This window comes from Rhipicephalus sanguineus, chromosome 8, assembly GCF_013339695.2.
Source record: "Rhipicephalus sanguineus isolate Rsan-2018 chromosome 8, BIME_Rsan_1.4, whole genome shotgun sequence".
NCBI classification, from domain to species: domain Eukaryota; kingdom Metazoa; phylum Arthropoda; class Arachnida; order Ixodida; family Ixodidae; genus Rhipicephalus; species Rhipicephalus sanguineus.
The window spans coordinates 59,200,218-59,227,278 of record NC_051183.1 but is presented as its reverse complement, the minus strand read 5'-3'; the positions used below and the strand labels follow the sequence as shown (position 1 = coordinate 59,227,278).

Here is a 27,061-nt window from a genome sequence, read left to right as displayed (position 1 = left end):
ATGACCCTTATTCACTCCGACTGCGAGCTTCGTTTGTCTGCACACACAGTCAGTCACAGTCCGTCACTCTTGCGTGGTGCTCGACATTACGGCCACGGCCACTTGTCCAAGTCCGTTCCTCTTAAAAACCTCAGAAGTGCCTTCATTGCCTTCAGCTGCGATGTCTTCTGTCGACGACATGCAAGAATAGTTTCAATAGACATTTGTCTCTCTATTCTCTTTCCTCTCCATCTTTAAATCTCCCCCACCCTGTTCTCATGTGTAAGGTAGCAAAACCGGTTTTCCTAAACTGGTTAACCTCCCTGCCTCTCCTCTACTATTTCTTCTTCTACGTTTGTCTGCTCTGATGACGAGTTAGAAAACAGACCAATCACGTTCTTTTATTTCGCTCTTGAAAACTCTGTATTGACGTGCCGCCGAACAAGGTCTCGTGATTTATCGTCAGATCTCGCAAAATCTCGAAAATTTCCTCGATGAGACATATAAGGCTTCCGCCTCAATATGAATGCGTATAACGGTGCCTCGGACAAGAAATTCAGCACTGATTCTGAAAACTTGTCTGTCGACTGACGCTCAAAATTTTAAGGTATTATCTTGCTTCCGAACCATCAAGCAATTCGCTCCTGTAAACTGTTTACATGCAGCTGTATAGACAAGCGAATAGCCTCGGCGTTATCTCGGACTTCCAACAACGCCCTGCTTGCGTTCGTGTAGTCCAGGCTGGAGCCTAGCGAGGTGGACTGGGGCGACGGCTTCCTGCTGGTCGTGTCCCTCACGAGCCCGGAGTCGGTGCGCGCAGCCGAGCTCATGCATGCCTGGTTGCAGGACAGCGCACCGGGAAAACCCCTGGCGTTGGCAGCTACTAAAAGGGACCTTGTACAGGTACTTTGTTGGTACTAGGAGTATCGATGTGGCAAAAGGTTTGCGTTATTGCGGTGAAGCCTCAATGTTGTGGGGTCGGTCTCACGCTCGAGGAACAACGGACGCAGCACACCCCAGTGCAACAAATAAATGTACATTTATTGGCGCCTTTTACACAACAGTGAGCCAATCATACAAATACATTAAGTAACGCGGCAAATAACACGATTGCCTAAAACATAGCACAATCACAAAACAACATACCACACACACACACACTGCAACCCAAATGCGGCGTCACTGATGTTCGACTCACCACAGGAGGGAGACCGTGGGGACGAGCCGCAGAATCGTTCCACGGATGCCTTCACCAGAGACGACCGTCCCCATCCAGCGTCGAAAACCCAAGGAGAAGGAATCCGCGCCTTGTAACCCCTTCTAACATCATCGCCAGGAGGCGCCACTGCGGAAACACAGCGCCATATCCCTCACGGCGGCGACTACGCGAACTGCACCGACATATGCTTGTCCCCGCGGTGAAGCCGACCCACAGGACGCGCAATTGCCATGAGGCGAAAACAAATTACAGATGGTGTGGACACCGCCACAAGGTAAAGGTGCGGAAGTGATGTACAGAGACTTAAGACGTACTGGCGGGCTAGTTGGCTAGCCCTGATGGCTTGCGGTAGCACGCATCAAAAGCAAGGACGACACAGAAACATAAGAACAGAGAAAAGACGTAAGCGCTGACAACTTTCGCCTATTTTATGTTTCTGTGTGACCCTTGTTTCTGATGCGCGCTACCACAAGCCATCACGTACAGAGGCTATATAAGGAGGTAAGTGTAATTAGTAATGTACCGTAATTCACATCCTAACGGAATGTGCAGACCGGAAGCGGGATAAGCATAGGTGAGAACTGAGTCAACTGTAACGTTTTGCAGTCAAGCGCAGTTGGTTATAACCGAATTTGGAGTCCGGAAGTTGCCTTAAGACCGGAAGTACGTGGTAGACGAAAGTGAGAGCGGAAGTAATAATCAATTTTGATACCCGGACGTCACGTCCCTAACCGGGAGTTTTATGACGAAGGTTACGTACGGCCCGGAAGTCACGTTACGGAAGCGGCAGGTGAGGTCAAGGATGAGAGAGAAGCTTGAGCTGACGTACAGAAGCTAAAGAAGTGCGCCGTACTGTTTATGCACTCATCTCGCATTGACCACTGAGTTGCCTCTCAATATTGTGCTAGTGGTTCAGTCAGAAACACTTAAATTGCCCCTAAACCACCCGGATGTCGAAATTTAGTTGTGATGTTGCAACTGTGCGCTCGTTTGATGATGCAAAAGAGGCCCTCGCTCGTTTCTCTCTTTCATTCACTATGCTTCGTTCATTGGTTCGTCTCGCCTCCCGTACTTTTTAACATTTCAAGTAAACGCTCGCATCGAGTTCAGAATGCCGCCCTGATCAACAATGCCAAACGCGCCAGCGCTACGAGCCGCGGGCGCCCCACAAATTCCACTAAACAATCCCTTCTCATTTTCGGGCCTTTCGATAATCCTCAGTCCCTCAGCATTCGCCGTGACGTCACCATTCTCGTCTGCTCGCCACGCGAAGAGGAAGAGTGGCGGGCGAGCGTCCCTGCGAGCAGACAAGCAGGTTTTGCGGATGACGAGCAGACAAGAATGATGACGTCGCGGCGAACGCTGAGGATTGCCGGAAGGCCCGGAGAGGAGAAATGATTGTTTATTGGAACTTCTGGGACGCCATCGATGACCGTGACGACATTCTGAACTCGATGCGAGCGTTTACTTGAAATTAAAAAAAAAAACATTATCACAGGTGGGTTAGGGGGCTATCAGAGGGCCGATAAGCGTTCCTGAGCAGAAACAGCCTGAATGCTACTTTCTTTCTCTTCACCTCTGCAAAAAAAAAAAAGAGTTGTCAGAAGTGGGATTCGAACCCACGCCCGGAAGACCGGACTGCGACCTGAACGCAGCGCCTTGGACCGCTCGGCCATCCTGACAGGACGAGAATCCCTGCTGAGCAGAAACAGTCTCAATACTACTTTCTTTCTCTTCACCGCCGCAAAAGTAAAAAAAAGTTGTCAGAAGTGGGATTCGAACCCACGCCCGGAAGACCGGACTGCGACCTGAACGCAGCGCCTTGGACCGCTCGGCCATCCTGACAGGACGAGAATCCCTGCTGAGCAGAAACAGTCTCAATACTACCTTCGTTCTCTTCACCGCCGCAAAAGTAAAAAAAGTTGTCAGAAGTGGGATTCGAACCCACGCCCGGAAGACCGGACTGCGACCTGAACGCAGCGCCTTGGACCGCTCGGCCATCCTGACAGTTTTTTTTTTTTCCTTATTGCCTGTAATCAGCAGTACATGAGAGCATCAACATAAACAACATATGTACACAACTAAATGGAATGCTTATCCATTACAAATAAATAATGAACTGCCACCTGTCAAATCGGAACAGGCGTTGTTTAGAATTCCTTAAGATTGGCCAGGGGTTCTATTCTGGCCAGCCATGGTGGCGGACACTCTTGTGCAGCCATCACATCAACAAAACCGAGTTATTTGTTCTCGAAAATACACATGGACTGGTCTTTCATTGGGATCACAAGAGAAGCCAGCCATGCGTGAGCGCCATATACAGTAGAGGCCAGTTACCGATATCTGATCGAAAGGTCCTCATCTCCTGTCGGCAAATATCTGATGCCGTGGGGGTGAAGTGGAAATTCTTTCTTTACTGTTCGCTGTAAAATGTCCCAACAATACACTCCCTCCCAGCAGTGTAAGAATACGTGGTCTATTGTCTCAGGTTGTTTGCATATGATACATTGCGATCCCCATGGCATGTAAAAGCCCCTTTCTTCTAAAAATGTTGCAACTGAAAGTGTACCTGTGTGCAGTTTGAAAAAGAAACTTTTGATACCTGGCGACATCTGCATTCTTTTGACACGTTTGAGGACATTCTGACCTGGACCTCGACTGTATATCGCCCTGTACAGCGGCGGGGGAAAAAGGCTGTCCAGTACATCATTGCGCAGCTTTTTCCTTGTGACCGTAAACAGGTATTCTTTCGAATAACGTACAGTAAGGAAACGAACACTGAATACAATTTCTCGGTAAAAAACCGAACACTGCCGCCGTCACACTTTGAGAACATACATTTAATTCTGGCAACAAATGAGCGAGCCTAATTTACAGACTGTTTGCAGAAATGGGTCCTCGTTGTCGCGGAAGAATAGGAACCGTCCAACTAGTTGCCTCACAAACAGGTGGGCCAGCCCTAATCCTCCATCTTTCACCCTTCTGAACAAATTGTTGCGACTACATCTCTCCCATCCGGCGCTGAGCCGTGCTCCCAATTAGGGTTGCAGAAGTTGCGCCTTTTCCTTTCCTCAACCTCTCCTCCTCCTCCTCTCCCATCCGGAACCCCACACAAACACGGCAAACACTCTGTGCAATTTCTGCACATTCACCCTATTACAGAAAATGAATTGCATAACATACCATAGCCTAGCAACGAAAAACAAGTTGCAGATAGTAGCCCTGGCAAATACTGAGAAGTGCTTAGCTTTCCAAGCTTCAGCCTTCTCTTTAGCAGTTCTATGCTCGCCCTGCCAGTATTCGTCACTTTGTTTGTAAGCTTGAAGCGGTGCGCCTAAGTACCTTGCTGGCACTGGCGACCACTTGACATTGGCAAACATTGCAGGGGTTTCAGCCCACTCCCCATGCCAAATACCGAGGCATTTGCTCCAGTTCACTCTACTGCCAGTGATTTCACCGAAGTTTTTAACAACATTTATCGTTTGCAAAACACTCTGCTTGTCTTTACAACACACGGCTACGTCATCAGCATAGGCCAGGAGTTTGACTTCTGTCGTTTGCATTGTAAATCCTTGAATACATTTGTTCTCAATCACTGCCAAACACAGACACTCTAGATAAATACAGAACAAAAGTGGGCTGGCTGGGCAGCCCTGACGCACAGAACGTTGTATGCTGATGGGGGCCCCCAGTGACTTGTTAATTATGAGCTTAGTGGTGCCGTTCCGGTACGCCATGGCTATCCCGTCAGCAATTATGGACCCGACGTTTATATGCTCAAGAATGGCTCTTAGAATAATATGAGCAACACAATCAAAGGCCTTCTCCAAATCAAGTTGGAGAATTGATATAATAATAATATCTGGGGTTTAACGTCCCAAAACCAAGATATGATTATGAGAGACGCCGTAGTGGAGGGCTCCGTAAATTTCGACCACCTGGGGTTCTTTAACGTGCACCTAAATCTAAGTACACGGGCCTCAAACATTTTCGCCTCCATCGAAAATGCAGCCGCCGCGGCCGGGATTCGATCCCGCGACCCTCGGGTCAGCAGTCGAGCGCCATAACCACTAGACCACCGTGGCGGGGCAAGTTGGAGAATTGCAACTCGCTCCCTCAACGCGTCACAGCATTCCAGAATCGATCTCATTATGTGTATGTTGGTGTTGACGGTACGTCCTTTGATGCCGCATGTTTGGTGCCTGCCTACAATGGTTTTCATTACTAATTGTTACCTGTCTGCGATTACCTTCATGAATATTTTGTAATCGCTGTTCGTAAGTGATATTGGTCTGTACGACGTAACATGTTTCAGTTTCGCAGGCTGATCTGACTTGGGGATGAGCACGGTGTGCGCTTCCCCGAAAGAATAAGGCAGTGCGTTTACTTCATACGCTTTGTTAAACACGTCCGCGAGCAAGGGCGCTAACTCTGACTTAAACAGTTTATAAAACGCAGCACTTAGGCCGTCTGGACCGGGCGACTTTCCTATTTTTAAGTTGTCGATTGCTTTTTCAACTTCGTGGACTGATATCGGTGCCTCTAGCCTGTTCTTCGTATCATTGTTGAGTTGCGGCATACGTCCCAAAAAGGCAGATCTAAAAGCGTCTACGTCAACAGCTCTCGATGCATAAAGTTGTTGGAAGTGCTCGAAAAACGCATGTGCTATACCGTCACAGTCAGTTATTTCGTGACAATCTATTTCTATTGCGTCTATATGGTTGCGCCGCGCATGCGACTTTTCCAGCCCGAGCGCGCGTTTAGTTGGCGCCTCATCTGCTGTCAGTGCCTCGGCCCTAGCGCGAATAATCGCTCCCCGATATCGCTCTTCATCGCAGAGCTCCAATTTCGCTTTAATGCTGCGCAAGTCATCTTTGTAAACGCCCGGTTGACTGCTTTCTAAAGCCGTTAATTTTTCCAATACCGTCCTTAGTTCTTTCTCTTTAGCTCTTTCTTCCTGCCTTATTTTACATGATCGTTCGATGGCGGTTAACTTAACTCGCTGTTTGAAATGTTCCCACCTTTCAGGGACCTGCACCTCGTTGTTATTTTCTACTTCTTTCAAGTGGTCCTGCACGTTGCTTAGAAAAAGCTCGTCCTTTAACAATTTGGAATTCATTTTCCACATCTCCCACGTGAAGGTGTTGCGTTTTCTTTTGTGTCCGATACATGTCTTTACCAAACAATGCTCTGTAAATGAAAGAGGCGTCACTGCGTAGCTGCGGCACAGGGGTATCACGTCTAGAGACACGTATACATCCTGTCCAGACGAGCGTGACTATTGCCCTGGAAGTGCGTGTATTGAACATCGCGTGTTCCGACTAGGCATTCAGCCACGTCGTCTAAGTCACACTCTGCCAATAATTCATTGAGTGCATGGCAGCTTTTATCATTTGTTCTCCTGCCTGTTCTGTCTCGATCTCTGAGTACACAGTTAAAATCTCCTAGAATAATAACTTTTCTCTGCATGCAGATGTGCGTTTTTAGGGAGGAAAAAAACTGAGTGCGTTCATCACAACTGTTCGGTGCATATACACACAAAACTCGCCACATAACATCACAAACAGTAAAGTCAATGTACACTAGTCTGCCCGAAGGACACGAATAATAATTTTCGATAGATAGCCCGGGCATTTTCCTCATAAATGAAATAACGCCCGCTGATGTTCCTTTAGCGTGGCTCACTACCGCGTAGTACATCGACGTAAACCTTAGCAACGTGCCCCGGGTCTCCTCCTCCCCTTCGACCTTTGTCTCCTGCACGGCTAAAACATCGAGGTCTTGGTCCACCATCATCCTGTACACTTGACTTTGTTTACGCTTGGCGGCCAGACCTCTCACGTTTAGCGTGCCTAAGCTAAGCGTCGGGTAGGTTGCCATTGCTAGAACGGGACAGAGAAAGAGAGGCCCGGAGCTCGGTGCTCACCACCACGTCTAGCCTGTGGCTAGACGTCTCCGGGACCATCCGTTGGTCTGGCGTGGTCCGTGGTCTGTTGTGGCTTGTCGCCGCCCTTTCTATCTCGCGGGATGTTTGGGCGGGGCCTGATGCTGGTCCTTCTCGTCACAGTTGTCTTTGCAGGCGGCCCGTCGGCGTGGCTCTCAGTAGTTTTCTCGTCGGTAGTGTCCAACGGTCTTTTGGAAGAAACGTGGCCACTTGTATCCATATCGTCGCTGCTCTGGGACGGGTTCCCTCCCTCTGGTCCGTGCGTGGCATCGTCGACTAAAGGGCGGTTTTCTCTTTCTTCTGCATGACTCAGTGTCGCCCGGTCTTTCTTTTCGGAGGTTACAGGTTCACCTTCCGCACCTCCCTCTGTCTTCGACGTCTCCGCCACGTCGCTGGCGGTCTCCTGGACCCCAGCCCCCTTGGCGGCGTCCTCGGCTTCAACAGCATCCATCCTCAACTCCATGTGTATTTCACTCGCTGGTGGCCCCACGGCTGCGGCGTAGGTGCGTACGCACTGGTCTTCAGAGTGCCCAAAGATTCGGCATCGCGAACATCGCGGCACCTTGCACTCGCGCCGGACGTGGCCGTCTCCCTTGCACCGTAGGCACTGCATAGGCCGTCCCGGAGCCACAAGGGCCAGTTCACCTGCAACTCGGATTTGGTGCGGCCGGTCGTCGACTTTCAATCCGCTCTTCAGTTTCAAGAGTACCGTCCGTGACGTCGAATCCTTGTCACCGACGCCTCTGACGCGCCAACGTTCTCGCGTCACTTCAATGACTTTGCCGAAGGCTGCCAGCGCTGTCTTTACATCTTCGTCCGCCACCCAATACAGGAGCCATTGAAGGCGGAGACGTACAGTCAACCACAAAAGTTTACGGACCACGCGAGCGCGTGCCAAACTGCCTGTCCGCGCCACCTAGCGGTGCGCCATCTATCGTCGACTGCAGCGCCGGGCCGGAAATGGGTCTTATTGTTATCCACTGGCCTTACGATCTTCTACTGCCGCGCAACGCATTGTTAGTTCGCAGTTTTTACGCAAAGCGCTTATGTGCAGTATGACCGTCACACTTCTACTTTGATAGCAGGATCAAAGCTATCACGGCGTGCCTCGATCGGCGTGCCGTTGGGTAGGTATCACTGTGTGAAAGATTGCGACTGATAACAGTTATAACTTATGCGGATAGACCGCGACTGCCAAAGAGCGCGTCTGGTGAAAAAGTTAAGGGCGAAGAATATTTCTGCCCAGTCGGGAAACAGACAGGCCATCGATTAAGGAAGGGATGCGTCTCGGGCGCTGCGCTGCTGTCGATCGCCGCTGACGTAGCGGAAATGTCGCGAAGAGGCTCTTGGCCACACGCTCGCGTGGTCCGTAAACTTTTGTGGTTGACTGTACAGCGGTGAGCACTCTTAGGGTGAACACGCGAGCGCGTGGCCGACGGCACTGTCGGCGCCACGTAACGGTCATCGGTGGAAACATTGCGCATGCGCATCATGCGTTCTACGAAATACTCTTTCCACCGCGCGCACACAAGCGTATCCCCAACAAGCATATCTATGACGCAGTGCGCGTGGTGGACGGAGTGTATCGCGAAGCACATGCTGCGCATGTGCAATGTTTCCAACGATGGCTGTTACGCGGCGCTGATAGTGCCGTCGGCCACGCGCTCGCGTGTTCACCCTAAGAGTGCTCACCGCTGTACCTGCTGGCCTTGAGGGTCGACGACGACGCAGCGACGCCCCTTCACGTTGAGCTCCTTGAATGCCAGCAATTTCTTTACCGCGTCGTCGCTCGAAAAGGTGACCGCCCACACGTGGTTGATCTGGTATGCCCCAAGGGCCACGACCTCCGGCAACAATCCAGTCGCGTCGAGCGCGTCGCGGAAATCTTCGACCCTGTAGGGCCTTGCTCGCACGTCGCCACGCAAAAACACAGTGTTCTTTACGACATGTCCCTTCGGCAAAGGTGGCAAAATAAACTGATAATTCGCTTCCTCGTTATCATCGATAAGCCTGTTACCGCGGCTTGGTGCCGCAAAAGCTGCTCCGTCGGAGCCCATGATTCACCCGTCCGAACAGCTCGGCTGCCGGAAGTAGAATCCGGCCATCCTGACAGGACGAGAATCCCTGCTAAGCAGAAACAGTATCAATACTACTTTCTTTCTCTTCACCGCTGCAAAAGTAAAAAAAATGAGTTGTCAGAAGTGGGATTCAAACCCACGCCCGGAAGACCGGACTGCGACCTGAACGCAGCACCTTGGACCGCACGGCCATCCTGACAGCACGAGAATCCCTGCTAAGCAGAAACAGTATCAATACTACTTTCTTTCTCTTCACCGCCGCAAAAGTAAAAAAAAAAATGAGTAGTCAGAAGTGGGATTCGAACCCACGCCCGGAAGACCGGACTGCGACCTGAACGCAGCGCCTTGGACCGCTCGGCCATCCTGACTTTTTTTTTTTCTTTATTGCCTTGACTCAAACAGTACATAAAAAAATGAAGTGTACAACAATGCAAAAGGTCAGATCACTAGCACTCGGCTAGATCGTTTATATTAAAAAGTACTTAGCTTTAACAAGTTCATCTAGAACTGTTATCCACTCTGGAGGATCACTTAGTGCCTTAAACACATCCCGCATATAGATTACTTCTTCCAAAAAGTAATGATTTGCCGGAAACACTTTCAAATGCGCATGTCTGACGTCCATTCTCGTACGCCAGACACTATGCATACAGATAAGCATAAACATATCGCATGGCGCTTCATCACCTACCGCGCATGGCAGGTAGCGAATTCCGAAAGGGCTTAAAGGCAAGTCTTTTTTTAAGGTCCGTTGAAGCACATCCCAAAGGAAAATCGAGTCATGACAGTCCAGAAATATGTGGTCGATGGTTTCCGGTTTTCTGCAAATAAGACAGTCAACCGACCATGGAACAAAGAGGCCTTTGCTCTGCAACCATGGCTTTGTAGGGAGGGTTCCCGTGTGCAGTTGAAAAAAGAAAGATTTCATTGAAGGTTTCACTGGCATTCGTTTTACCCGTTTGAGCACATCACGTTCAGGGCCCAAGTGGTATAATCCCCGATACATTGGAACCGGCAAAAACACATCTAGTAGATCTCTATACAAACGTTTACGCGCTACAACCGCTAAGTACTGTAAGGAAAATCTTGCCTTAAGAATCTCCATTGAGGCTACAACTTCACGTAAGAAGGCAGACAATGTCGTTGTTCCCAAGGAATGCGTTGAAATTACGTAGTCTTGCAATGAATCTCGTAATCGCACTTGGATTACCGAGCGAAGAAAAGGGTCACTCTGGTCCCGTAAGAAAAGAAATCTTGTTACAATCTGCTTGAAAAATAAATGAGATAACGCGAGACCACCGTTTTTAACCCGAAGAAAGAGATTGGATCGGCTCGTGCGCTCCCAAGCTGATCCCCAGATAAACACTGCAAAAACCCTGTGCAGCTTTTGAACTGATACTCTAGCCATGCTTAAAACGTGTAGCACATAATAGACTTTAGCGATCAGAAAGACGTTACAAACAGCTGCTCTTGCAAACATTGAAAAATTAAGTCCACCCCACTTTTCTGTTTGCAGTTTTACTCTTTTTGCTTCGTCTGTCCAGTAGTCTTTACTTCCATTGTATTGATCGAGAGGCGCTCCTAAATAGTTTCCAGGGATTGTGCTGAAAGGTATACTGCCTATCATATCTGGAGTATGCTCCCAGTTTCCGTGCCAGAAGCCGAGACATTTTGTCCAGCTAATCATGCTTCCAGTTGCATTACAGAAATCCTTAACCTCTTTAATGATTTCTTGAACACTCTGCTCATCTGTGCAAAAGACAGCTACGTCATCCGCATAAGCGAGTACTTTGACCTCACTATTGAAAAAAGTGTAGCCATGAATACCTGGATTCCCAAGAACTTTTAAACAAAAGGGTTCTAAATACAGATCAAAAAGGAGGGACGACAGGCAGCATCCTTTAACAGATGCTTCAATTGCAATACATTCACTCAATTTTCTGTTTATCACTAACCGCGCTGTGCATTTGTCATATACCATTCTAACACCATCCAGAATTACTGATCCCACATTCACATGTTCCAGTATTAAAAACAATATCTAGTGTATCACTCTATCAAAAGCCTTATTTAAGTCTAGTTGAATCATTGCACTTCGACCTTCCATGGCATCACAACATTCGAGAACTGTTCTTGCTATGTGAATATTTGTAAAAATGGATCTGCCTTTAATTCCACAGGTCTGGTGAGGACCAACAAGGGACTTTATCACACTTTGTAAGCGGCGAGCTAAAACTTTCATGTAGACCTTGTAATCGGTGTTTGTTAAGCTTATCGGTCTATATGCTTCTACTGAAAGCAGTTTCGATGGTTCTTTAGTTTTGGGAATCAGTATAACGTGAGATGTTCGAAAAGACGAAGGTGTAAGTTTCTTATCATAGCATTCAAGTATAACTCGATGCAGCGCTTCTGCCAATTCGCTTTTAAAAAACTTGTACACCACGGCTCCAAGACCATCTGGCCCAGGAGACTTTCCGGAGCTCAGTTCTTCTATGGCTTGCTCAACTTCTGAGACCGTTATCGGCCTTTCAAGTGATTGCCTTATTTCATCATCTAGTTTAGGCATAAGTGCCAAAAACACACTCCTAAATCTTTCGGTGTCACATGTTTTAAGGCTGAAAAGGTTTCTGTAGTATTCGGTGAAAGCAAGCTCTATTTGTTCAGTCTCGCGGGTAATGCTGTCCCGAAAACGAATTTCGCTAATTTCCTTCGACAAGGCATGTCTTTTCTCTTCACTGAGTGCTCGCTTGGTGGGCGTCTCACCCAACCAAAGCCGCTCACACCTAGCCCTTATCATCGCTCCGCGGTACCTTTCCGTATCTATCGCCTCAAGCTTCGCCTTTACTTCTTTTATTTCTTTCATGAACAAGCCAGGTTTGCTGCTTTCTGCATCGAGCATGTACTCTAGCGTGCTAAGCAGTTGCTTTTCTTGCTGCTTTTCTTTTTGCCTTAACACGCTCGCTCTTTCCAAGGCGGCGATCTTGAATTCGCATTTAAATTGTTCCCAAAGTCCCATGAAATTACTTGTTTGATTCGACAGCATATCCTCGATATACTTCTTTATCTTTTCAACAAAAATTTCATCCTCTAGTAATTTGCTATTGAATTTCCACAGCTCATTTGCTATTGAATTCCACAGCAGGGGGAGGTGGGAAGAGCCCGCCGCTATGTAGCCGGCGGTATTGACGTAGTCCGTCGGGCAACGTTCAGATTGGGCGCAGGTTTCAAAGACTGTCGCCGGGAGGCTGCAGTCTTTGTGGGAGGTTCCCCACTGCCCCCGGGCGCACAAGTCGAAGATTCCTCGCTCTCTTCTCGAGTCCGCTGTCCAGGTCCGCTGGCTGCTGCCATGTCAACATCGGTGATTTTCGAGTTCTCTTCCCCGTCGGGCGATGAGACTTCTGGGGGGTTCTCGACGTGCTTTTCCTCATTCTGTGATGTTATTGGCTTCTCAGCCGTAGCGTCGGGTTCGGGGACTTTCTTCGGCTCCGATTTATTAACGTCTTCGCACGGAGTGTGCAAACCTACCAGTGCCGTCATTTTCCTTTCTTCGCTATGTCCTCGCGTGGCTTCTTCTGAATCAGCTGCATCCATCATGTGCTCGGACAATGCGTCTCCCCGAGCCGGGCCTGCTACGCTTGCATAGGAGCGCACGCACTGGGTCTCGTCGTGGCCGTAGCGACGACAGAGCCCGCAACGTGGAACACGGCACTCGCGACGTATGTGACCGATGCCGCGGCATCGGAGGCAGAGCGGGGCTCTGCCTGGGACGTGAACGAGTGCGACATCTTCAGCGACTCGCAGCTGATGAGGCAAATCATCAACGGTAACGCCCACTTTCAGTTTCAAGGTTACCGAGCGTGTGGTTGACCCTTTATCCATGCAGCCTTTCACCTTCCATTTGTCTCGTGAAATTTCTGTCACCTTTCCGAAGGGTGCCAATGCCGTTCGCACGTCGTCGTCGGGCACACCATGCAGTAACCAGTAAAGCTTCAGTCGAACGCCTCGGTCACAAGGGTCAATGACCATGCAGCGCTCATCCTTGACAGCAATGGCCTCTCTTGCAAGCATCTTCTTTTTCCCTTCCTCGTCTTTAAACGTTACTGCCCACAGGTGATTCATCTGGTACGCCCCTAGGGCAACCACCTCAGGCAGGAGCGACATCTTGTCAAGGGCGTCTCGGAAATGTTCTACACGATAAGGCCGTGCCTTTAGGCAACCGTGCAAAAAAACGGTATTCAAAACTGATTCACCTGTGGGCAGATGCGGCAAAACAACCTGATAATCTTCAGCCGGCTTTTCAACAGTCCTGATTCCGCGGCCTTGGGCCGCTGTAGCCGCTCCGAGGGAGCTCATCTTTACACGTCCGTTCACTGTGGTGGCCGGAAGTGGAATCTCGATCGGCCATCCTGACTTTTTTTTTCTTTATTGCCTGCTTTTGACAAGAAACAAACAAAAACAAGAAGAAACGCTATTTACAATACAAACACTGGTTGCGTAAAAAGGGAGAGGGATCGACAGGAAAAAAAGGAAAGGCCATACTGGGACTAATGAGGACGCTCTAAACCTCCTTCATTTGCAAAAGAAGCTCTACACGATCTAACCAATCAGGAACATCTTCAAGAAGTTTTTGTTCTTCAACAAAACGGGTTACGCTTTCTTTGAAGTATTGACGCGCCGGACGGGCGTCCGCATCAGCGTGCCGTATGGCCATCCTGCACTTCCATATGCTGTGGAGTGGACGATATTAACTGCTGAGCAGAAACAGTATCAATACTACTTTCTTTCGCTTCACCGCCGCAAAAGTAAAAAAAAAAGAATGAGTAGTCAGAAGTGGGATTCGAACCTGTACGATACCGGTAGCTGACAGACGCTAGGCGCGTCTACACAAGTGACTCCGAGCCATGATGACCGAACGAATGCCCATTGCTTTATTCCCTTCAACCATATATAGAAAGCATAGCGCGTAGCGCCCTCTACATCTCTCCCCCGAGATATGCACACAACAAAAACACGACACATCACAAGTCAAGTCTTTTCGGAGTCTTAACTCGGCGACCAAATCTGGTGACTCGCACTCCGCATTCATTGGAGACTTGTGGCGTCGCTGTTGCCGTGGCGTCTGTAACGGTGGCTTGGTCTTCGTGCCCCTCGCTGTTTTCCCTCGATGCTGGCTCGTTGAGTTGGCTCGTCGTTGGGTCCGAATAGGGCACTAGATGCACCTTATTACGCACAAGCACCGCGGTTGGTGTTTCCACGACGTACGAGCGGGGCTTCGAGGCTGGGCTGAGAACGCACGCCGTTTCCTTGATGTCTCGAACCCACACCGTGTCCCCCGGCTCCAGCGGAGGAAGGACGGTCGAAGCACGACGGCGATCAAAGTCTTTCTTCTGTCGCCTTCTTACCTCCTCGTCTTGGCACTTGACAACGTCAGGCGCAGGCCACTTCGGTTCCAGGCAATCCGCTGGCTTGAGAAGCCTGGTTCGCAGGCTGCGGCCCATCAGTAGCTGCGCTGGGCTAAACCCTGTGACGCCTGCAGTGTCTCTGTAAGACAGAAGTGCCAGAAAAGGATCATCTGCTTTCTCGAACATTTCTTTGACCGTGCGCACCATCCTTTCTACTTCCCCGTTAGACTGCGGGTAGTTTGGACTCGAGGTGATGTGTTGGAAGCCATAGTGCTTCGCAAAAGCTGCAAATGCGTGTGAAGCGAACTGCGGTCCATTGTCGCTTCGTACAACTTCGGGGATGCCGAAACGAGCGAAAATACTTTTGACAGCATTGATAACCGCCTCAGAGTTCGTGCTTCGCATGTAGATGACTTCAGGGTAGCGAGAACGATAATCAACTACTAGTAGGTAGTTGTGTCCTCTGTGACTAAATAAGTCCATTCCTACTTCTTGCCATGGTTGCGCTGGAGTTTTCGTTACAACCAATGGCTCACTTCGTTGCGCTCGTGTGGCTGCGCACTGCCTGCAGCGAGTGACTCTGTCCCGTATTTGCTGCGAAAGTCCGTACCACCCCACGGAATCCTGTGCTCTCGCCGGCATCGGTTAATTCCCTGGTGGCCTTCATGGATAAGTTCGAGCGTATCCTTTTGCAGCGAAGTCGGGATGACAAATCGATTGCCTTTTAGCAGGACGCCGTTGCACAAAGAGAGATCACCTCGATGGTTCCAGTATTTCTTCATGTGCTCCGGAAGCCTGTCTCGACGAGGCCAGCCCTGGGTGCAGTACTTGACGAGCTGGTTGCATTCACCATCCTGTTCTTGGTGCATGCGGACATCATCTGCAGTAACCAGCTCCGTGTCAGTGATCGCTGCAACTTGGAATTCCACGAACTCTTCTACCACATCCACTAGGCTGATCGACGGCTTCTCGTCTGGAGCCCTTGAAAGAGTATCCGCAGTGGCTAGCTGTTTGCCCGGGACGTAGACCACGTTGAATTGGTATCGCATAAGTTTGATACGGAACCGTTGAATACGTGGAGGCATCGTGTCCAAGTCAGCGTTTCCAAGCAGTGTCACCAGTGGCTGGTGGTCGGTTTCCACCGTGAAGTGTAGGCCTCGCACGTACTGGTCAAAGCGGTGCACTGCCCATGCTACCGCCAACGCTTCCTTTTCTGTTTGGCTGTAGCGTTGTTCCGCATCGGTTAACGACCGTGATGCAAACGCTACCGCGCGTCGCTCCCCCGATGGTTGTTCTTGCAGAAGAACAGTTCCCAATCCAAATGAGCTCGCGTCGCATGAGACAATGGTATTACGACCGGGATGATACTTCGCGACGCAGAGGTCCGAGGTGAGCATCTCCTTGACCCGATTAAAAGCGGTCTCTTGAAGCGGTCCCCATTGCCATGCATTTTGCTCGCCCAGCAAGGCGCGAATAGGGGCGGTTGCCTGCGAAAGGTTGGGCAGGAAGCGACCAATATGATTAACCATGCCGAGGAAGCGTCTAACACCAGCAACGTCCTTGGGTGGCTCCAAGTTGCGTAGGGCTTCGAGTTTGCTGGGACTCGGCGCGATACCGTTGGCATCGATGGTTACACCCAGAAACTCTACTTTGTCTTGACCGAAGCAGCATTTCGACTTGTTGAGTTTAATTCCGGCTCTCCTCAGACGTTCAAGAACCTCCACAAGTCGCTTGTCGTGCTCTTCTCGGTCTTTTCCAAAAACCAGGATGTCGTCGATCATGTTGACGACGTTGGGTTGTCCTTCGAGAATGCGAGCCATTTCTCGCTGAAAGTACTCCGGTGCCGAGGTCAGGCCGAAAGGTAGACGACAGTAGCAGTAGCGTCCGAATGGCGTGATGAATGTGGTGTACTCTTGGCATTCTTGGGACAATCGCACTTGGTGAAATCCTGCAGTCGCGTCGAGTTTAGAGAACACCTTTGCGTCGCCCAGTTGCCCGAGAACCCATTCGACCGTTGGAAGCACGTGCCTTTCACGGAGAACTTCCTTGTTGAGCTTTGTCAAGTCCACACATATTCGGATGCCGCCTGATGCCTTCGGTACTGCGACCAGACCTGCACACCACAGCGTCGGCTTCGTAATACGCCTGATGACCCCTTGTTTTTTTATCTGGTCCAGCTCTTGCTTCACCTGGTCGTACAGAGGAATGGGAATTCTTCGAGGTACACTGAGTGCAAATGGCTTGGCATTTGGCTTGAGCCTAATAGTGTACTCCTCCCCTACGGTACCAAGTCCATCGAAGATATCCTGGCTAAGAGTGGCGTCGCTTGATGAGCTGGCTGGCTTTTCAGGTCGCTGTGCGGCGTCGACGAATTTCACAACTCCCAATGCGAGTATAGCAGGGTAGCCTAGCAGAGGCGTAGACTGCGAAGGCATGACATACACTGGCTGTACGCAGGTGCGGCCCTTCCACTCCAACGTAGCTGTGAATTGGCCATACACATTTAAAGGATAATTTCCAGGACCTGTTAGATGACCCTCCGGTTTTTCGAGTTGAGACGGTACTCCCGGAAAAGTGCTTGGAACGACGGTAACTTCCGCTCCTGAGTCGACTTTGAACTTGAGCGGGACGCCGTTCACGTGAACCCAAACGAACTTGGCGTTTGCTTCACGACTGGTCTTGACAGCATGCATCTCGATGGCATGTGACTGTCGGCTGTGCGAACGCTGCTTGGCTAAGCAAACTGCCTCAAAGTGCCCTTTCTTTTTGCAAAAATTGCAAACTGCTTTCTTGGCAGGACAAAATTCCCGCTGATGCACTTCACGTCCACAGAAGTGACACGATCCGTGCGTCGCATCAGAAAAAGGGGTTTCTCTTGATGCTGACGTTCGCTTATGGGATTGCCTTTTCGCTGGCTTGTGCTTCGCTGCATCAACGGCGACTGGTCCAGGTAATTGGTTTGCGCGTTCATATTTTTCTCTTTCGGCATCTTCGTGCAGCCGTGCATGCAGGAGCGCTTTGTCCAGCGTCAAGTCAGAGGTGCGGCATAGTTGTTCTGATAACCTGCTGTCCAACAAGCCGACGATAAATCGGTCTCGAACGAGCCTGTCCTCGACGGACGCTGAGCCATAGTTGCATCTTTTGACCATGTTTCGCAACGCAGAATAAAAAGCATCGACGCTTTCGTCTGCTTGCTGCGTCCGCTTGTGAAAACGATAACTCTCATGAACTTCGTTTAGCGGGTGAACAAAATACGAGGTGAACTTGCTTTTTACAACGCTGTACGACAGAGCTTCTTCGGCCGTCAAGTTGAAAGACGCTAGCACGCGTCGAGCTTGAACACCCATGCAGTAAAGAAGCGTTCGTACCCGAACCTCGTCGGTAGCTCGCTGCATTCCTGTAGCGTAGGCATAGTCCTCGAACTGCTCAATCCAGCTGGACCACGTACTTGGGTCGCTGAAGTCGAAGTTTGGTGGCTGTTGGAGTCCAGGTACCCCGGCAAACGCAGCGTCGGGCTTGTCTGCCATTACAGAGAGCGAACGGCGGCCACTTCTGACACCATGTACGATACCGGTAGCTGACAGACGCTAGGCGCGTCTACACAAGTGACTCCGAGCCATGATGACCGAACGAATGCCCATTGCTTTATTCCCTTCAACCATATATAGAAAGCATAGCGCGTAGCGCCCTCTACAGAACCCACGCCCGGAAGACCGGACTGCGACCTGAACGCAGCGCCTTGGACCGCTCGGCCATCCTGACAGGACGAGAATCCCTGCTGAGCAGAAACAGTATCAATACTACTTTCTTTCTCTTCACCTCCGCAAAAGTAAAAAAAAAATGAGTTGTCAGAAGTGGGATTCGAACCCACGCCCGGAAGACCGGACTGCGACCTGAACGCAGCGCCTTGGACCGCTCGGCCATCCTGACAGGACGAGAATCCCTGCTGAGCAGAAACAGTATCAATACTACTTTCTTTCTCTCCACCGCCGCAAAAGTAAAAAAAAATGAGTTGTCAGAAGTGGGATTCGAACCCACGCCCGGAAGACCGGACTGCGACCTGAACGCAGCGCCTTGGACCGCTCGGCCATCCTGACAGGACGATATTAACTGCTGAGCAGAAACAGTATCAATACTACTTTCTTTCTCTTCACCTACGCAAAAGTAAAAAAAAAATGAGTTGTCAGAAATGGGATTCGAACCCACGCCCGGAAGACCGGACTGCGACCTGAACGCAGCGCCTTGGACCGCTCGGCCATCCTGACAGGACGAGAATCCCTGCTGAGCAGAAACAGTATGAATACTACTTTCTTTCTCTTCACCTCCGCAAAAGTAAAAAAAAAAGAGTTGTCAGAAGTGGGATTCGAACCCACGCCCGGAAGACCGGACTGCGACCTGAACGCAGCGCCTTGGACCGCTCGGCCATCCTGACAGGACGAGAATCCCTGCTGAGCAGAAACAGTATCAATACTACTTTCTTTCTCTCCACCGCCGCAAAAGTAAAAAAAAATGAGTTGTCAGAAGTGGGATTCGAACCCACGCCCGGAAGACCGGACTGCGACCTGAACGCAGCGCCTTGGACCGCTCGGCCATCCTGACAGGACGATATTAACTGCTGAGCAGAAACAGTATCAATACTACTTTCTTTCTCTTCACCTACGCAAAAGTAAAAAAAAAATGAGTTGTCAGAAGTGGGATTCGAACCCACGCCCGGAAGACCGGACTGCGACCTGAACGCAGCGCCTTGGACCGCTCGGCCATCCTGACAGGACGATATTAACTGCTGAGCAGAAACAGTATCAATACTACTTTCTTTCTCTTCACCTCCGCAAAAGTAAAAAAAAATGAGTTGTCAGAAGTGGGATTCGAACCCACGCCCGGAAGACCGGACTGCGACCTGAACGCAGCGCCTTGGACCGCTCGGCCATCCTGACAGGACGAGAATCCCTGCTGAGCAGAAACAGTATGAATACTACTTTCTTTCTCTTCACCGCCGCAAAAGTAAAAAAAAAAAATGAGTTGTCAGAAGTGGGATTCGAACCCACGCCCGGAAGACCGGACTGCGACCTGAACGCAGCGCCTTGGACCGCTCGGCCATCCTGACAGGACGATATTAACTGCTGAGCAGAAACAGTATCAATACTACTTTCTTTCTCTTCACCTCCGCAAAAGTAAAAAAAAAAATGAGTTGTCAGAAGTGGGATTCGAACCCACGCCCTGAAGACCAGACTGCAACCTGAACGCAGCGCCTTGGACCGCTCGGCCATCCGACCATTTCAAAAAAAAATTTCAAAAGAGAGAAGGATTCGAAAAGAACAAGGAAATAAATTCTTGATGTGTAAGCTCATGTAGCATAGCCCGGCTTTTCTGTTTTAAAGACGATAGTCTTTCTTGGGGAACTTAAACGGAGAAATTTTGGTTTGTCTTTCTGTCTTTCTGTTTGTCGGCACGTCCCTCGATTCAGCCACTCGGCCAAAGTTGAACCACTTGCCCAAGGGCCAGCCGTCTTGAACTGGTACGGCTGTTCATACTTGTGAACGTTGTCGATCAAAAAGTAAATATCATGCATATCTGAGGTGCAACATCACTAGGTAAGTATTAGGTGGCGTGTTCCTTTAATAGAAAATGCATACATACGTAATTTTAAGGACCCTAGTTTCTTAAGCTGCGCTGAAAATGCATAAGAATGGAAGCTTGAGCGAGTTGGTATGCGTTCATCTTTGTTGAAACAGCGCTCACTAGACGACGACAAAGTAAAAGAAGGCACAGGACAGGCGCTGCCTCTCCTGTGCCTTCTTTTACTTCGTCGTCGTCTAGTGAGCGCTGTTTCAACAAAGCTGAAAATGCAACTGCTCTGAAATTTGCCTTCCTCCGTGCCCTTCGCACGAGCTCATTGTTGTGTTTCGGTTTCGGTTCTGTATTGCACTGTACGAATGCCATGGGTTGGTGTTGAAAAACTTTAGTTTTGAGAAGGCCAAGAAGGTGAAAAAAAGTATTTAAAAAATGAAAAAGCAGCGTTTTGGGCGGCCTTCAGGCTGCCGGTTGTGGGCGCCGCTCTGGCGTTCCTGTTTTACCCAGGCGACGTGTAAATAAAAGAGTGTGTGGAGAGTACTCGTTGAGTGCGGACGTTTCTCTGCTTCAGCGCTTCGCGCCAAACCGCGTTTTCGGGCTGGCTGGCGTCCCCGCCGGTCGCGTTGGTCACCGCCGGTCTTCGCCTGCTGCTGCGCCGGGACTACCAGCACGCAACACAGCACTCATGTTTCCCGACGTATTGCCAGATGGCGTCCATATTTCACACAGCGCCTCTTCTATCGTCTTTACACGACATTTGCAGCGAAGCACGCAGATACGCGGCCAATTTTTAACCATGAAATGCTATTAGGTACTACTGTCGGTGGCCTTCAAGCGACTTGAAACGTCATCCGGGCATGACTGCAAGATTAAAAGGAGGCATTTCGGCACCTATCCAACTATAAATAAATGCGGTCTTTCGCTGCTAACCCTTGAAACAAGACCACGTAGATTACATAGGCTAGTTATGGCCCAAACAAATGAAAGGGAGCATTGCTTCAGAGTTCTTCTTAGTGTTCACACTGTCACTAAAGCTGTAACTTCTAACACTCTGAAGTTTTGTAATTTCCAATAACGGACGTTCCAAAGGCAGTTACAGGGCACTATACACTTGCTCCTTTAAACGCCAGCGCAGAAAGAGCTAATTGTGGAGGCAACGGTTTCGCGGCGCGGGTTGTCGCCTCTTTCGAGAGATGGCGCCACACTGCCTGCGGCCCACTAGCCTGGTGTCTTGTCGGGATCGCATACGCTAGGCAAAGCCCAAGCTTTATTTCGCACACTATAGCAAACAACGGCGTCCGTATGGACCAGTGCTCAGTGTGGGGCGGTGTCTTTTGGTGGGATGTGTCCTTGCGAACACGCACAACAAGATTGTGGCTAGTATGACCTCCAACGATTCTGCTTTGCCGGTAGCCATTTCATGCTTACATCTACTCACGGGAGAGCCAGTCATTTTTTGTTTTTGTTTTGCGGGTAAATCGTTAGTTGCTATTCTGCATTGGTGTTTCTCACTTTTCTCTTCCCGTCTTCGGGCGTGATTTAGCGCGAGCTGTGTCGACAATCCCCGCTAAGCACCTTTTTTTCACCCACACTGTTGAAAGTACAACTCTAGCTGAGTAGAGGCAGGTCATTTCAGCGAAATGTGATTTTCGCCAAATCGGATGGTGAAAGATCTGCCATCCTACCATACAGTGTAGAGCGTGCCACAGATGAGTGGACTAGACTGCCCGCATGCTTGTTACCTATGTCACCCCCTCATTTTCAACTGTAGTTATCAAGGTCTCATTAAAAAAAATCAGTGAAAATGAATTTTGAGAGGGTGCTTTGTTTCACAGACAAAATGTTTCGCTGAACTGAACCTTGAATGTCTATTTCTTTGTGTGGAAACACGCACGTTTCCATAAAAAGACGGTGTGTTTACATTGATATAATTGGTTTAATGTAACCAGATGGAATCACCTAGCGCAACACAGGGAGACTTATTGATATGTGTGAGAGAGCCCTTCGCCCTGCTGTGGGCATGGATAATGGTGTCAATAATAAGAACTGCTGGTTGTACGTGTTAAAATCACGGTATGATTAAGAGGCACGCCGTAGTGTGGGACTTGGGATTAATTTCGACCACACGAGGATTTTTAACAGCAAAGCTGTTTAGGCTAGCCGTAATTTATGTGGCCTATCAGATAACTATCATCATCATCATCATCATCATCATCATCATCGTGAACGGGTATGGGCCACAGAAATTGGGCAAATCCCACTACTCACCACTGGTTCACTAAGTGGGAGAGAGACAGAGAGAAAGTTATGGAAGAATGACAGATAGAAAAAAAAATTGAGAGAAATAATGGGAATGTAGACATAAAAAGATAGACAAACAAAGAAAGAAAGAGAAAAAGAAGCAGATATAGAAGAACGCAGAGATAAAGAAAGGGTCAACCTATGAGAGGTGTGAACGCTCGGTTCTCGAGTTTGGGCACCCGTGTCGTGACTAACGTAGCTAAAGCCTAGCAACAACCTAAAAGAAGCCAGATTAGGCTTCAGGATCGTCAAGTTTCTCTGCTTCAAGCCTTGCGCGACTTAGTGCAAGCTTCGCCAATTTTTTAGCGTGTACATAAATCTAAGTACACAGGGGTTCTTTGCATTTCGCCCCCCATCGAAATGCGGTCGCCGTGGCTGGGAATCGAACCAGCGCCCTCGAGCTTAGCAAGGTAAATAGGATGATGGTGACAATGACGATCATATTGCGTTACTGTACTTCTTTTTTTTTTATTGACTTGAGTCAAACATGGTACATAAAAAAAAGGCGCACAACAACACGGAAACATTAGAACACTAGTAATTAGGCTGTATCGTTTGTATCAAAAATACTTCACAAGTTCATCTTGAACTGTTATCCACTCTGGCGGTTCACTTCAGTGCCTTAAACACGTCTGGCCCGTAAATCACGTCTTCATCAGTGAAGTAATGATTCGCCGGATGTACATTGAAATGCGCATCTCTGGCATCCGTGCTTGTCCTCCAGACACTATGCGTGCATACGTGTATAAACATCACACGGCCCAACCATCTGTTACCGTACATGGTAATTGTGGCGAATCCTGACGGGACTTAAAGGCAGGTCTTTTAAGGGCCCTTAAACAACTTCTGGAAATGCAGAGAACGAGCGCGTTGTTCGCTCACGGTGTTTCCCGTCTATTGGGCACAATTCGTGATGCCAACAGTCTGTTCACGTGATGGCATGAAAAAATAAGCTCTCGATTGGCCTATATATTTAATGATTTATTTATTTACAGGATGTTGCCTCAAAGGCGTTATCGCAGGGGAGACATCTGTAGGATCGTATGCTACATGTTTTACAGTGAAAAAGCAACAAAAATATATGAAACAAGGTTAACATCAAGATAAACAAGGGGAAAGGACAATAGGCTAGCATGTTCAAAGGTTACAGAAAGTTGAAACAAAATCTAGCACAATTATACATTATTGTAAGCACAATCGGGAATAAAAATTACGATTATGAGGTACAGAAACGTAGTCTTCCGGTAACAGGTTCCAATCTCGTACAGTTTGTGGAAAAACGAAGACCTGGAAAAATGAATTGCGTTGCAACTGTATGCGTGTACTTTCTTGGAGTGGTCTTGCCTAATCGAAACATAGGATGGTTCCGACAGGTAGGTACGAGGGATATCAGTTGTAAATTGTCTCCTACCATGCTTTGCTAGGCAGTCGCAAGCCCGCTCTGCCTCGTCTCGCATAACTATCGTGGGCGATCAGCTGATTTCACTCCGTATTGTGCGTTTTCGATTGCGCAAGCGGAGATAACTGCGGGTAGTAGGAAAGCGCGAAATCCTGATAGTCTCAACGCTTATTACCGACATCATTCAGGTGTTTTATGACGAAATAAGTGGCTAGATGCAGATAGCGCCTGTAGGAAGGGTAGTGAAGGCAAGAAAGAAACCACTCTCTCGTCTTTGAGCTCGGAGTCGTTAAGCGCGGAGGATTTCCTACAATATTAACTAGAAGGAACTCTGGCGCTGCGATCGTTCAGCCACCATGGGAATGATGGATAGTACATGGATTTGCCTAGTCTTCGCGCTTGCGGCTTCGAACGAGCTTGTGCCTTCGATTATTATTATGTTTCGGCGCTTGTTTCGGATAAAAAAAAAATAGATCATTGCGAACTTCGTGACCCGATTTGAATTGGTGAGCCTGAAAAGGTCAAGGTAGTGAAGTGGAATTGCTGAACGTTTCCTCAACTTCGTCTTGCGACAAAGTGGCTGCAGGCCACACGGAGCCAAACGGAGCCGAAAGAACGAAACTTAGACAAATCCATGTAATACCCATCATTCTCATGCTGGCTGAAGCGCCATGCAGCTCCCATAGACACTAGCGTCAGATTTCCCTCTAGTGTATTGTTAGGAAACTCTATGGTTAAGGGGAACTAACAGACAATAATGCCAAGGAAAGTATAGGAGATGTTATTTGTGGTAATTAGAATATAAATGTATGTCCTACATACATTTATATATTTATATCCTAATTACTACAAATAACATCCCCTATATTTTCCTTGGCATTATTGTCTGTTAGTTCTCGTTAATATTGTGTCTAACGAAAAAAAAAACGAGCCCTTAAAAGTCATCTTCTATCCTTCATTCATAACGAGGGTCTCGTTCTGGCAGACTTGATGCCTTCAGGTAGTATGCGAGGGATTATTGCTCAGCTGCCTGCTCGTAAAAAGATCACGTGCTACGTGACGCGAACAGGCAGAAAAAGAGTGTTCCACACTCGTCGCCATGGCTGCGATCGGCGCTGACTCACACTCCTACGTTTAAATGCACATATATACCCCATAAAGTGGACGGGAGGATGACCACCGCCGTAGCTTAGTGATAGAGCATCGGACGCGTTATTGGAAGGTCGCAGGTTCCTGCCGGCGGCAAGTTATCTTTTCGTCCACTTTACTTTCTCTACATTTATATCCTAATTACTATAAATAACATCCCCTATACTTTCCTTGGCATTATTGCCTGTTTGTTCTCATTAATATTGTGTCTAACAAAGAAAAACGAGCCCCTAAAAGTCATCTTCTATGGTTAAGGGATCCTTTAAAGGCAGACAGGATTTTTTTTTCTAAACGTTGTTAACGCGTTTCTCATGCCGCAGGCTCGGGCCGTCAGTTCGCACGAGCTGGCGGAGCTCGCCGAGAGGTGGCACTGCGCCCTGTACGAGACGGCCGCCACGGGAGATTACGAGGACGTGGCCCGTCCATTCCTCGAGCTGGCGCGGCGGGCGAGGACGCTCAAGTCGCGCAGGCAGCTGTTCCCAAACATGGAGCCGGTGTCGCCGCCGCCGGGCGTCGACGGTTCCAAGAGACCTTACAGGGCGAGGCAGCTCACCAAGTGACTCAGACAGAACGGACGCGGCGGCCTTCCGGATCGAGCGAACGCCAAGCAATGCTCGGTCCGGGAATGCTTTCGAACCGCAGACGCTGAGTTATCGCCTGAACGAGCTTCATTCCTCCGTCCCAGACCCACACGAAAGTCCAAGCGATACCTGGAGCACCTTGTGTCCATAAAGGAATTGAAAGGACCACGGCCTGGTTTCTGGTTGTTGTATAGCGGTGTTTTTAATTCAACTAACGCTAAATATAGACACGAAATCAGTTTCGAACAGGGGCGTAGCCAGAAATTTTTTTCGGGGGGGGGGGGGGTTCAACCATACTTTATGTATGTTCGTGCGTGCGTTTGTATGTGTGTATGCCTATATACGCAAGCAAAACTGAAAAATTTCGGGGCGAGGGGGGGGGGGTTGAACCCCCCCAACCCCCCCTTGGCTACGCCCCTGGTTTTGAATGTAAGAGAATCGTTTAAGCGCTGAAGGCGGATTTGCCTGGTAGTCAAAGATGATGATTATTACCAGAATGTAGCTAATGCGGAGAATTCCCAGGTAACGCGGACAATGTTAAAGGGACACTAGAGGCAAATAGCAATTTATGTTAGAATGAAAGCTCAATGTATGACAACGTCTAAAACGGCAACATTATCAACAGCAGTGCCCAACTTACCGAGAAATTAAGCTATAGATGCATCACATGACGAGCGCCACGAGCGGGACATTTTGGAAATGATCCCGATGACGTGAGAGAGTCCGACTACAAATAATCACTCGTAATCAAACTAGCTGCAATAAAAAAAGAACTTTCCGTGCATCAAGAGACGTAATACAATGCTGCTTGTTCGTTTCTGTTTGATTCATGGAAAAAAGAACCTCTTTGGCGTTGTCATGGGGAACGGCGCGCGTGGTTCAAAGGTTCCGTTTTCGCCGAACTGCGCTTCGCCCGGCGCCCGGCTTCGCTCACGCGGTCACGTCTCAGTGGAAGTTTCGCTGCGACAGGAAGTTCGACAAAATGCCGCCTGCATGGGATGTTGCCGGATGCCATGGTGCAAGCCGCCAGTGCACGCCATCGCGCAGTAAAGACGGGCAACGTTGGGCACGGCAACAGTGACGTGAGAAAGACCGCTTTCAGGCTGGTGATTTGAAGTGCGCTAACGTGATGCGGACCACTAAAACGTGATTTTATTTCAAAATAAGCACTTCCTTGGCACAAAAGTAGCACTACGAGGTTTCTGGACCGCCATTTTAACAATCAACGTCGTCTTAATATTTGCCTTTAGTGTGCCTTTAAGACGTCTTTTTCCAAGCTCGCTCAAGCCATCCATCTTGGCAAAGATAAGTATAGAAACCGGGAACGCGATACACATCAATTATTGAGCTAACGCTTCGTCCAATTTTGCCTTCGTGACATCTTGGGAAAGCCGCTGGTACGCGGTGGCGCACGCAGTTTGTCATATATGTTATATTA

General features: G+C 49.0%; 1 protein-coding gene and 14 non-coding genes across 15 annotated transcripts; 1 reads left to right on the top strand and 14 right to left on the bottom strand.

The window, feature by feature from the left end:
• On the top strand, positions 1–25,834 carry LOC119401987 (uncharacterized). Its single transcript, XM_049418242.1, has 3 exons — positions 1–48; positions 715–882; positions 25,363–25,834. The coding sequence occupies exons 1-3, from the start codon at positions 1–3 to the stop codon at positions 25,600–25,602; spliced, it is 456 nt and encodes a 151-aa protein (XP_049274199.1). The 3' UTR covers positions 25,603–25,834.
• Trnal-cag (transfer RNA leucine (anticodon CAG)) lies at positions 2,797–2,880 on the bottom strand. The gene has a single exon. It is a non-coding gene; the product is annotated as a tRNA-Leu (tRNA).
• On the bottom strand, positions 2,960–3,043 carry Trnal-cag (transfer RNA leucine (anticodon CAG)). The gene has a single exon. It is a non-coding gene; the product is annotated as a tRNA-Leu (tRNA).
• On the bottom strand, positions 3,122–3,205 carry Trnal-cag (transfer RNA leucine (anticodon CAG)). Its single transcript has one exon. It is a non-coding gene; the product is annotated as a tRNA-Leu (tRNA).
• On the bottom strand, positions 9,336–9,419 carry Trnal-cag (transfer RNA leucine (anticodon CAG)). Its single transcript has one exon. It is a non-coding gene; the product is annotated as a tRNA-Leu (tRNA).
• On the bottom strand, positions 9,505–9,588 carry Trnal-cag (transfer RNA leucine (anticodon CAG)). Its single transcript has one exon. It is a non-coding gene; the product is annotated as a tRNA-Leu (tRNA).
• Positions 18,469–18,552, bottom strand: Trnal-cag (transfer RNA leucine (anticodon CAG)). Its single transcript has one exon. It is a non-coding gene; the product is annotated as a tRNA-Leu (tRNA).
• Positions 18,636–18,719, bottom strand: Trnal-cag (transfer RNA leucine (anticodon CAG)). The gene has a single exon. It is a non-coding gene; the product is annotated as a tRNA-Leu (tRNA).
• Trnal-cag (transfer RNA leucine (anticodon CAG)) lies at positions 18,804–18,887 on the bottom strand. The gene has a single exon. It is a non-coding gene; the product is annotated as a tRNA-Leu (tRNA).
• On the bottom strand, positions 18,971–19,054 carry Trnal-cag (transfer RNA leucine (anticodon CAG)). The gene has a single exon. It is a non-coding gene; the product is annotated as a tRNA-Leu (tRNA).
• Trnal-cag (transfer RNA leucine (anticodon CAG)) lies at positions 19,138–19,221 on the bottom strand. Its single transcript has one exon. It is a non-coding gene; the product is annotated as a tRNA-Leu (tRNA).
• Trnal-cag (transfer RNA leucine (anticodon CAG)) lies at positions 19,306–19,389 on the bottom strand. Its single transcript has one exon. It is a non-coding gene; the product is annotated as a tRNA-Leu (tRNA).
• On the bottom strand, positions 19,473–19,556 carry Trnal-cag (transfer RNA leucine (anticodon CAG)). Its single transcript has one exon. It is a non-coding gene; the product is annotated as a tRNA-Leu (tRNA).
• Trnal-cag (transfer RNA leucine (anticodon CAG)) lies at positions 19,643–19,726 on the bottom strand. Its single transcript has one exon. It is a non-coding gene; the product is annotated as a tRNA-Leu (tRNA).
• Trnal-cag (transfer RNA leucine (anticodon CAG)) lies at positions 19,811–19,895 on the bottom strand. Its single transcript has one exon. It is a non-coding gene; the product is annotated as a tRNA-Leu (tRNA).
• Positions 25,835–27,061: the final 1,227 nt, after the last annotated feature.